The sequence below is a fragment of the Lontra canadensis genome, unplaced genomic scaffold (assembly GCF_010015895.1).
Source record: "Lontra canadensis isolate GAN:19392208 unplaced genomic scaffold, GSC_riverotter_1.0 scaffold60, whole genome shotgun sequence".
NCBI classification, from domain to species: domain Eukaryota; kingdom Metazoa; phylum Chordata; class Mammalia; order Carnivora; family Mustelidae; genus Lontra; species Lontra canadensis.
In genome coordinates, this window is record NW_022631054.1 from 12,173,038 (window position 1) to 12,185,363 (window position 12,326).

Below are 12,326 nucleotides of genomic sequence, written 5' to 3' on the forward strand. Positions count from 1 at the left end.
TTTGTCTTTTGCTTTCTTTCAGTCAACACAAATGTAACTCAAGGTCTATGTTGCTGCTGGGAATATAGTGGTAAATAACACACTTTCCACGGTCAGGGAAGGGCTGCCTAGTCCAACTTAGCTTCCTGGAGACTAGGACATCTGAGCTCAAACCTGAAGAACAGATGACAGGTAGCAGTTTACTGGGTTAGAAGAGTGGGATTAGTACGAGTGTCCAGGCAAAGAGCATAGCACTTACCGTATACCTGGTATATTCAAGGAACAGAAACCAAAGCCGAAATGGGTCTAGTGAGTTAGGCAGGCAGGCGCCATATTTAAAGATACTTCCAGGAGTATAGACTTTCTGTAGGTGGTGGGGAACCACAGAAGGCCACATAGCATAGTATCTCTGCTTTATAGAGGAGGGAAACTTGGGTTTTCAGATAGTAACATGGCTTGGGCAGAACTAGGATTAGAACCTAGGGGTCTCTTGACTCCAGAAACCACCTTTATTCTCTTACTTGGAGTGCTTCACAGCCAGAAAATGAGGAGGAAAAAAGATGGAAGGGGGTGAAGAGTTAAACTTGGGATATATTTGAGGTACTTGTTGGACATCCAGAAGGTAAGTGGATGCGTGGGTCTGGAACTCAATAGGAAAATCTAGACTGAAGGTAGAAATTTGAGAGCCATCAATATAACGATAGCTGTACATTGAGGAGCATTAGCATTTAAATCAAAGAGAGAGAAAAGAAAAAGAGAAGACTTAGAAGCAGCAGCTTGGGGGCGCCTGGGTGGCTCAGTGGGTTAAGCTGCTGCCTTTGGCTCAGGTCATGATCTCAGGGTCCTGGGATCGAGTCCCGCATCGGGCTCTCTGCTCAGCAGGGAGCCTGCTTCCCTCTCTCTCTCTGCCTGCCTCTCTGTCTACTTATGATCTCTGTCAAAATAAATAAATAAAATCTTAAAAAAAAAAAAAAAAGCAGCAGCAGCTAGAAAAGAGTCCCAAAATTCAAGAAAGGGAAGAGTTTTGAAATGGATGGAGAAGTTACTTGTTAAAATGTTGAAGGCCCACCTAAGATGAAAATGCAGACTTGCCTTAATGTTTGTAGCAAGTCCTTCCTGGGCTTTTGTCAGGCAGGCCTAACTGCTGGAGGTGGACATTACTGAGGTGGGCAGCCCCCAGTGAGTAGTACTTCACTTGGCAGATGGGTGAGTGGGTGGTGTGGGAGTGGGGAGGACACCTGTGACCTATGGGACCATTGTGTCAGAGGAGTCAGGAGATGGGATCACAGGAGCTGCAAGTAGGGCGGTGGAGTACCTACCTCCATGGTGAAGCAGGACTTTTCAGACTCTGGTCTTGCACAAACTGTCCCATAATCCAATGCTTAGATTTGAAGGAGAGTCATCCAGAGGCCTGGAGATTGGCGGGGGGTGGGGGATGCCTCAGGACCGCTGACTGCTGCCTCCTGCAACGCACAGCCTCTGTAACCTTCATGGTGAAGGCTGTGGCCGCCAGAGGGCGTACCCTCCCATGGTGCCAGAGTCCGCAAGGAGCTTGTCTGCCCCTTAGCCTTCAGTTCCTTCTTGAACTCATCTCTTCCTTCAGTCATTCACTGGCAGCAGACCTCGGCCAGCCTGTACCGGATGCTGGGAACACAGGTAACTGGTTGTCTGAAGGAGCCTCCCACATGTATCAGGATCTGGCTAAAGGCGCCATAACAAAGGTGAAGGAGGTGGGGCAGGCACATCTTGCAACAGTTCCTGTGAGAAAGGAACTGCCCCCTTAGGGGGTTGGAAATAGGGGGTGAGGGAAGGAGGAGACACAGAGGTGCTAAGCATTCTGTAATGCATAGGGCAGCTGCCCCAAGTGCCAGTGGTGGTCCTTTGAGAACCACCACCAGATTAGCCTGAGGGGAGTGAGGAGTTCTGAAAGGTAACCGCAGGGAAGTGGTATAATCAACATTTATGGTTTAGGAAGACGCTGGTTACAGTGTAAGGAGGCTGTAGTGGAATACGCAGACCAGAGAGAAAATGATGTAGTGATCCATTCGAGTGGTCTGAACTAGGACAGCCTTGACAGAACACGTAGGAGCCGGACGCAGATTTGGCAGCCATCAGCAAATATTGGTAAGGCCATAGGAATAGACGGCAGTTGTACAGAGAATATGTACAGAAGAAAAACCCAAGACATTGGGACTGGCTGAAGGGAAGGATCCAGGAAAGAGTAATTGAAGTAGGGGAGGAGATCCTAAACCTGAGAGAAACCAGACCACTTTAAGAATTTTGTAATTTACCCTAAGAGTGATTGAAAGTTACTTAATGGTTTTACGCAGGTTTAGATTTGTATTTTTTAACGATTTGACAGCGAGAGAGGGAACACAAGCAAGGGGAGTGCGAGAGGGAGAAGCAGGCTTCCCGCTGAGCAGGGAGCCCGATGCAAGGTTCCATCCCAGGATCCTGGGATCATGACCTGAGCTGAAGGCAAGACGCTTAACGAATGAGCCACCCAGGCGCCCCCAGATTCGTATTTTTTAAAAGATAACTGGTTATATGAGAATGCATTTGAGGGGGGCAACTGTGGAAGGAGGGAGGCCCTTCCAGTATTAAGATTAGAGTAGTGAAGAAATGAAGTTGGGGAGAAGTGATGTCTTTGGCATTCAGAAAGTAAACTTTGAGGTTGGTGGTGTGTATTATGCCGACCTGAAACACAGGAAGGTCTCAAGGATGATGACTGCTTTCCTGACTTATGTAACCAAATGAGGTATATATTTCCACCACTGAAATGTGAAATAATGGAAGAGAACCTGGGCTAATGACCCCATATTCAATATGCTGTGAGGTACCTCCCGAGAGAGGGCTGTGCAGGAGAAACACAGGCAGACATAAATGGCCTAAAGATGGTACATGGTATCATGGATATGGATAAAACTGCCAGGGAAAAAGACAAGTGAGAAGGCAGCCAGAGTCGTCCAAGAGAATTAAAAGGAACAATCAAAGATCTAGGAGGAAAACCAGATGCTGAGTCATCACAGAGTTCCGGGAGGGGCGGGGCGGGGGGGGTGTTCATGGCAAGTAGTCAATGATGATGGTTACTGAAGACCTCAAGGAAAGCAGTTTCAGCTGATGGTGGAACCTGTACTGAAATGGTGGGAGAGAAAATAGAGACAAATTTAGACAGTTTTGTAAAAAGGTTTGTCTTTGAAGTAGGGCAAAGAGATAAAGGGATATAGGATTCAGTAGAGGTTAGGAAGTGGAATGAGACACACTCAACCATGTTTAAATGTCAATGGATGATCTGGTTGAAAGAAAACAACAGTGAAAGAATTGACAACTAATCATGTGAAATTCCTGAGAAGGAGGGAGAAAACAGGATCCAAAATTATACAACCTGTGGAAGGTTGGCTTTTAGTTGGAGGAGGGCTAACGTGTAATTTAACAGGTGAGAGGCAGAGGAATTATGTGGACATAGGCAGGTTTGTAGGTTTGGTGGTAGAAAAGTAAAAGAATTCACAGCCAAGCATGTTTTCTCTGTAAACAGAAAGTTTGTAGTGCCTGTGGGACGTTCAGACAGTGGAGCTATCCAGCCAACAGGTAGAGTTCAGAAGACAAGACTGGGCTGGAGACAGGAATTTGAGCATCCTACACAAAGAGTGGAACAATTCTTGGGATGTGGGGAAGTCCTCTATAATTCTTAGGAGTGGGGTGAGAGGATATAGGTGAGATAATTTAGAGCAGTGGACTATTCCCTACCCAGTCTGATGTAGAATTCACTACACACCTAGGGGTGGGGCCTAAGAGTACACAGGAACTACACTGTCTTGTGCAAAGAGGTGGTCACACTTTGTTAATTACGGTCTACCATACAGAAACCTTAACAAAGTGCTGTGGCAGGAGGGTGACAAGGGCCTTAGGCAACAAACATCTTCCCTGCCCCCAGAGAATAGACTGGAAACACTTTTTTTCCAGGCAGAAAGATGTGATGAGAATCAGTAAACTGGGCTTTCTAATACTTCAGAATGGGGTGAGGAGGAAACAGCTCTCAGATTTAACTCTCTCAGGACTGGTTTCTGAGTCTCACTGTGTTCTGTGCTGTCTGGACAAAATGCTGGCATCATGCCTGTTAGGGTCAGCTTCTCTTGCTCAGGGGAAGAGCATGCCTAGTGGCCCCGTTCAGCCCCAGGACCAATCTTCTGGTGCTCATGGGAGAGAAGGTTTGGGAGTTTCAGGGCTTTCAATATCCTAATCCTCCTCTTGCCGCCCACCCCTAGCCCAACCCCTCTATAGCATGAGGACAAAAAGGTGCTTTATTGCAATGTCTTTATTGCATTACTGGAGCAAGTTGGCCAGACTGTCCCCTCTTGGGGAAGATAAAAAAACAAAAGACCAAAAAATTATCTCCCCTCACTTACCCCACCCACCCCCCCACAACTGCACAGCAATGTCTGAACACATCTGGTGACAAGAACAATTTGCAAAAGTGGTCTAGGAACTACATTATGAACTGTCCCAACACAAGACATATAGTTGGCTTCTTTGTGAATCAGATATTTTTACGTAAACTACATGGCTTTTTTTTTGTTTTTTTGTTTTTTTTTTTTTTTTTACTACATCAAAGACAACAGAAGAATAGGTTTTTCACAAGTAACAACAGGGCACCAAAGTCACATGCTGGAATTTGTAAGGAAACAAGGTTGTTTGTCACAGGTGGCTAGAGCTAGAGCAAGAAGGAGCAGGTGACAGCAAAGAGCCCAGCTCTGGAGTCTTAACTGGCAACAGAGACCACCTTGAAAACCAGGAATTGTCCAGATGCAATTCTTGGCCAAGAGGACCCATGAGGCTGGTTCCTTGCAGCAAAAAGAGACCTATGGAAGACACCACATTGGCTATCAATGCTTCTTTAGAGCACATGAGGTCCACAGTAAGTGGAAGGTCCCATTGGCTTGGAGATGGAGTAAGAAGTCCCCAACCTTGGCCAAATCAGTGGTAAGGACACACCCTATACAGTCCTGAGCCCTGGCCATGATTTACCATCTATGATCAGGAAGAGACAGAGACCACTGTTCTCTGATGAAATCTCCACCTGGAAAATTTGGGTGTAGGGCCTGTGTTCAGCCAGCCTCAAGCTGCTTCCATGCTGGTGGCTGGCTGTCCTAGCCAGAAAAACAGTGAGCCCCTCTGGTCTTAGTCTGTCTGCTTTACTCTCTGCTTCAGTGAAGCTGCAGTTAGGATGCCAAGAGAGAGAGTCCCAGGGCCCAAATCATGGGACAGGACACAGAGCTAGACTCAGAAGAAGGCCGCCAAGGCCATGAAGTATAGGAGCTGCATCTCCCCCTCCATGTGGTTAGCAGACTGGCCCCTATGCCATTTCCACTGGCTCGGGATCAAACACATCATATGGCAACTAGTCAGAAGAGATATTTTCCAACTTCTCAAATGATCCCTAGGCCTTAGTTCCCAAAAAGCAATTGTGAATTTTCAAGAATGAAAAACAGGAAGGAAAAAGTGAAGGAATATAGGAGCAAAAAACAAAACAAAACAGTCTTTCTCCACAAGCCAGCCCTTCTCTGTAAGTGTAGTTAGTATTAGATGGGGCTAGCTCCCTCCCCATGCACCCTTGTGACTGCCTGAAAAGAAGCAACACATGGTTCAATGTCACATGCATGCGTCCTTACTCCCATTTTATTTTAAAAGAGGATCAGAACACACTAAATTTTAATACCAGAAAGGAGGGATTTTTTGCACCCAATCTTGAACATCCAACTGCTTAAGCAGGTTCAACACCAGGTGTTAAGGCCACCCAGCAGCAACTAGTCTGACATTATTCAGTAAAACCCTCAGCAAGATTTCCCTGCAATTTCCCTGGCGATGTGGAGAAGAGATGTGCAGCTGGCTTTCAGTTAAGGGCTTAAGTCAGAACAGGACACTGGAGGGAGGGGCTCAACTGTCTGCCTTGCCTAATCCTGAAACTGCAATGGAACCAAAGAAAAGCCGAAGATAGGCCCTTTCCTTCCTATCCTCATTGTTAGTAACTCTAGAAGTTTTTCCAAAATTTTTTATCTTATCTTTACATCATGGTCCATTCTAGACCTTGTCACCAAGATAAGTGCTCAGGGAAAGCAGGATTTCTTTCTTTCATTCCATCACTAGAGCTTTCCTAGCTGTAAACCTTATGCACCAAGACCCAGATACTGGCTGCTTCTCCAGGATGCCTGACTGTACAGCTTTGGACTCAAACAGCTGATTCATTCTGAGCCTATTATGGTTCCAGCCTTGGCTCAGAGGCAGCTTAACTCTATTTGCCGAATGAGTGTTGACTGATGGGGGTGGGGCGTGATGGAGGTAGGAGTACATGCCTGCCTCCAACCCCACTCGCCTCGCTTCACTCAGCTGGAAGGCTTAAACCACATGGAGCAGAAGATTCCTGGCCTAAAATCAGGGCCACTGGAGCATGAGGACAGTCTGTGCACATCATCTTAATGTCAGGCTCACAAAAATGGCAAAGAGGAAAACTTCCATATGGCTTTTACTAACAGTCTAAACTCCAAGCCATTATTTCCTCTTTACAAAAGTTTCAGAAACTACTGCATGGAAGCACACCGGCAATGTGGAGGACCCTCACTCTAGACACCAGAGCCTCCGGGTCTGTGAATTACTGAGGACCCTGACAAGAGTCTGGCTCCCTTCCTGCTACAACCTTTGCCACCTGTGGCTTCCCTAAGCCCTACCCCACAAAGGACAGGGAGATGAAGGGAAATTAAACCATGTTTACTGTTTCTGCAGGGCCTTTAAATTTAGGGAAGCACATATAAGACTGTTGTTCTATATCATTATTTGGTATATCAAGCCATCTAAAAGCACTGGATTGCACCTTTTCTTTACTCATACAAACAAGTTACAAAGGTTTTCAACAACAGATCATTCTTTAGGCTAAAGAAACACCACACAAGCACCAACTTCATTTTATGATTCAAAGCTCACCATGCCCCCCAGAAGAACACTATTCCTCATCTCTGAGAAACAAGGGCAGGGCAGAAAGAGTTACACTGACCAATTTTAGTGTTTGCTAAAACTAACAAATTCTGGTTTTCTTTTCACTTTCAAGTTTTGGTACAGAAGTGTGCATTCAGATACTAGTGCTGTCTTCTTCCATCAGACGTTAGTCTGGCAACAAACATTGTTCTGCTGAGATCAATTTGGTTTCTAAAACATAATGCTTCTTTACAGGGAGGAGCTACTGAGATGTTGACACCTAACTTAGTTAATAAAGTACCTTCAGTTGAAGGTGTTTTTACTCCTTGACTAAGATTATCTAAATGAAATCCCAAGCCTCCCCATTTTCCTTTGGTTGTCTTTTTCACCAAATGCCATTCTACCACAGAACTAAAACTGCCTTCATTTGGGGAGGAGGTTGATAGAGACCGCCAGATCAAAACAGAACCCCCCACAGAGCCATGCCGCTGCCCACTTCTCAGAGATGAAGACCAAGAGAGGACGTGGACTCTTCAGAGATTTCCAGATATAACACCCCAACCCCATCAAGCCTAACATGTTCTGTTGAGGGTGCCTGGCTAAACAAAACAATAGCCCGATGAAACAGACTTTCCCAAAAAACATCATCTGCTTCCAGCTTCCTATGTCAGTGCAGCGGCACAGCTGAGTCTCAGAGAACCTCAGGCCTCTTGTGCCCCAAACCTGGCCGGCTGCTGCTCGGCCTCTCCACATTCACAGAATCACTTCTTGTGCAAAACAAGCAGTCTACGTAGAAAGAATGCCCTCATAGTCTAATAAAAACTGTAGGAAAAAATGCTAGAGAGCAACCTCTCTTCCCACTCGCTCTTTATCTGCAGAGGGAGGGCATCTGTGCGTGGACAGGGTAGGCAAGCCTGACATTGAGGGAGTCGTTGTGCTGAACGAGGGATGTCTGCTGGTAATGGAGCACCAGCTCCTTCAGGGAGCTGTACAGGTTGTAGGGCTCTGCAAAGCCGTAGCCCCGAGCGGTGCTGTAGATCACACAGTGCTTCACTTCCCCATCGGCACTGCAAAGACACAACACACAGACACCACAGGGAATTAAGGCAGGTAACGATAGATAGATCCAAATGACCAGAAACCTGAACAATTTTTCTGCAAAGGAGGTGCAGAAGTGTTCTGCTGAAGTTTGTAAAATGCGACCATGTGTGTCCCCTCATCCCCATATAGACTTATCACAGAGAGATCTTCACCTTGCACCAAGACCTGGTGGAAAGAAAATAAGTGGCTGAATTTAATCACTCAGATTTGCATCTTCATGAGGCAAGAAGGCACTGGAAAGAGAATGCTTTTTTTTTTTTTTAAGTATACAAATCAGTGATTTTTAGAATATTCACAAGGTTGTGGAACAATCACCATTACCAGAATATTTTCATTGCCCTAAAAGGAAACCATATACTCATTAGCAGTCACTCTGTATTCCTTCCTCCTCCCCCGGACCTGGGCAAACACTTACGACTTACTGTCCCTATGGATTTGCCTATTTTGGCATTTCACATAAATGGAAACTTACAATATCACACAACCTTCTATATCTGATTTCTTTCACCTTAGCACATTTCCAAAGTTTGTCCGTATTGTAGATGTAGCAGTACTTCCTCTGTGGTTGCATAACATCCTGTCTGGATATTCACGTTCTGTTCATCCATTCATTAACTGATGGACACTTGGGTTGTTCCTACTTTTTTGACTATTATGAATGATGCTGCTCTGAACATTTGTGTACAGGTTTTTGTATAGACGCATGTTTTTAATTCTTTGGGGTATACAGAGAGCCAGACATGGAACCGCTGAGTCATATGGTATCTCTTTTTGATGAACTGCCAAACTGTCTTTCAAAGTGGTTGCTCCATTTTATATTCTAGCCAGCAGTATGCGAGGGTTCCAATTTCTTTACATCCCTGTCAACAATTGTTATTGTCCATCTTTTTTATTATCATCATCCTAGTGGTATCTCATTGTGGTTTTGATTTCTACTTCCCTAAGGACTAATGATGTGGAGCATCTTTTTGTATCTTTATTGACCATTTATAGATCTTCTTTAAAGGAATTTCTATTTTCTATGCGTAAGTACCCAGAAGTACGATTACTGAGTCATAAGGTAATTTTATTTTTAATCTCCTGAGGAACCTCCATACTGTCTTCCAGAGTGGCTGCACCAGTTTGCATCCCCACCAGCAGTGCACAAGTGTTCTTTTCCCTCCGTATCCTCGCCAACAACTGTTGTTTCTTGTGTTGTTGATTTTAGCCATTCTGCCAGGTGTGAGGTGGTAGCTCACTGTGGTTTTGATCTGCATTTCCCTAATGATGAGTGATGTTGAACATCTCTTCATATATCTGTTGGGCATCTGCATGTCTTTGGAAAAATGTCTGTTCAGGTCCCCAGCCCATTTTCAATGCGTTATTTGGAGGTTTTTTGTGTGTTGTCTAAATTCATATATATATATATATATTTTGGGTATTAACCCCTTATTGGATATATCATTTGCAGAAGTCTTCTGTCAGTAGGTTGCCTTTTTGTTCTGTTGATTTCCTTCACTGTTCAAAAAGATACATGCACCCATATGTTTACCGCAGCATTTATAATAGCCAAGATATGGAAGCAACCCAATTGTCCATCAGGATAGATGAATAAAGAAAATATGGGAGATACACACACAGAGAATATTACTCAACCATAAAAAAGAATGCCCTCTTACCACTTGCAACAACATGGAGGGACCTGGAAAGCATGATGCTAAGTGAAATCAGTCAGAGAAAGACAAACACCATATGATTTGGCTCATAACAAAACAAATGAACAAACACGGGGGGAAAAAAGACCAAATAACCCTCAGACTCTTAAATACAGAGAACTGGTGGTTACTAGAGGGAAGGTGGGTGGGGAGATGGGTGATATAGATAAAGGAGATGAAAATCAAATGTATCTTGCTGAACTTTGAGAAATGTATAGGATTGTTGAATTATGTAGTATACCTAAAACTAATATAACACTATGCATGTGAATTTTTTAAAAAATGTCTATCCAAATCCTTTGCCATTTTTTTAAATGTCTATCCAATTTTTAAATTGAGGCCCTTGGTTTACTAAAGGGTTATGATTTAGACACTAGTTGCTTAACAGACACATGATTTGCAAATATTTTCTCCCATTCTGTGGGAGAAATATTTCACTTTGATAGTGCCCTTTGGTATAAAATGTTTTTAATTATAATTCTTTTGTTTGTGCTTTTAGTTTGTAAGAAACTAACCCAAAAGTCACAAGGGTTTATGTCAATATTTTCTAAGTATTTTATACTTTTACCTCTTACATTTGGGTCTATGATCCATTTTGAGTTAATTTTTATATATGGTGTGAGGTAGGGGTCCAACTTTATTCTTTTGCGTGTGGCTTTCCAGTTGTCCCAGCTTCATGTGTTAAATGACAACTTCCTCCCCCAGTGAATGGTCTGGAGACCCTTGTTAACCAATTGACCATAAATGTAAGGGTTTATTTCTTGACTCTCAAATCTATTCATTGATCTACATGTTTATTCTTGTTAACACCTCACAATTTTGATTACTACACCTTTGTTTCGTAGGTTTTGAAATCAGGAGGTGTACTTCAACTTTTTCTATTCTTTCAAAGTGATTTTGGCTGTGCTGGATCCCTTGTATAAATTGTAGGATCATTTTGTCAATTTCAGCAAAAATCCAGCTGGGATTTTTGATAGGGATTACATTGAACATGTAGATCAGTTTGGGATGTTATTTCTGTCTTAACAATATTAAATCTTTTAATCCATGAACACAGGATGTCTTTCCACTTATTTAGGTCTCCCTTTAAGTTCTTTCAGTGATGTTTCATAGTTTTCACCATACAGCTCTTGCACTTCTTTTTGTTTTAATCCTAGGTATTTCTGATGATATTATATGTAGCATGCTTTCTTCATTTCATTTTCAGATTGTTTATTACTGGTATTTAGAAATGCAACGATTTTTGAATCCTGATCTTTTAACCTGCAACTTTCCCAAACTTATTAGCTCTAATAGTTAACATCTTCCTTACCAAAATGGATGCTTTTTATTTCTTTTTCTTGTCCAATTTACCTTAACTAGAACCTTTTATACAACGATGGTTACAAGTGGTAAGAATAAACATCTCTGTTTTCTTCCTGATCTTAGGGGAAAGCACTAACTTTCACCATTAAGTACATTAGCTCTGAGTTTTTTCTTCAACTTTATCAAGTTGAGGAAGTACCCTCCTATTCCTAGGTTGTTCAGACTGTTTTTTAATATGAAAGAGTGCTAGATTGTGTCAAATGCTTTTTGTGATTCTACTTAAATAATCATGTGTTTTCTGTCCTTTATCTATTAATGCAGTATATTATGTTCATTGTTTTGTTTTTGTTTTTATGTTGAAAAAAACCCTTGCCTACCTGGGATGAATTCTATTTAGTCATGGTATATAATCCTTATATGCTGCTGGAGTTGCCTTGCTATTATTCTGTTGAGAATTTTTGTGTCTGTGTTCCTAAGGGATATTGGTCCATAGTTATCTTGTGATGTCTCTGTCTAGTTTTGGTATCACAGTAATACTGCCATCCTGAAATGAGCTGGGAAGTTTCTCTCCCACCCACCCCCCCCCCCTTTTTTTTTTTTTTTTATAAGAGTTTGTGAAGGACTTCTGTTAATTCTTTTTAAAATATTTGGCAGTATTCACCAGTGAAGACAATTGGGCCTGGGGTTTTCTTTGTGGGTAGCTTTTATTATTATTATAATTATTATTAACCCAATTTCTTATTATAGTTCTGTTCAAATTTTCCGTTTCCTCTTGAGTCAGTTTTGGTGGTTTGTGGGCTTCCAGGAATTTGTCCATTTCATCTGGGTTTAATTTTTTTGGTATATGATTGTTTATAGCATTCCCTCATTATCTTTTTTTTATTTCTATAAGGACTACAAGTAATGACCCCCTCTTTCATCCTGATTTTAGTAATTTGTTTCTTCTCTGTGGGGATGGGGGCAGTTTTGCTTGAGGTTGTAATTCAGTTCCATCCCAACTTCTGGTTTCACTCATTTTCTCAATTGTTTTCTACTCTCTAGTTTCTTAAGGTGGAAGGTTACTTTATTAATATGTGGTCTCCTTTTTTTTTTAACATAAATGTTTACAGTTATAAATTTGGCATTTAGGACTGCTTTAGCTGAATTCTGTGAGTTTTGATAGGCTGTGTTTGTTTACTCATCTCAAAGTATTTTCTAATTTCCTGTTTTCTTTCTCTGATCCATTGGTTATTTTCTTTTAAAGATTTTATTTATTTGACACAAGAGAGATCCCAAGTAGGC

General features: G+C 42.5%; 1 protein-coding gene across 2 annotated transcripts in view; it reads right to left on the reverse strand.

Moving 5' to 3' along the window:
* Positions 1–4,276: 4,276 nt before the first annotated feature.
* PIK3R3 (phosphoinositide-3-kinase regulatory subunit 3) overlaps positions 4,277–12,326 on the reverse strand; it is a 134,881-nt gene continuing 126,831 nt past the window's right edge. For both annotated transcript variants that reach the window (XM_032877662.1, XM_032877661.1), the window contains exon 10: positions 4,277–8,012. In XM_032877662.1, coding sequence (XP_032733553.1) covers positions 7,814–8,012 — 199 coding nt within the window. In that variant the 3' untranslated portion in view covers positions 4,277–7,813. The remainder of the gene's footprint in view (positions 8,013–12,326) is intronic.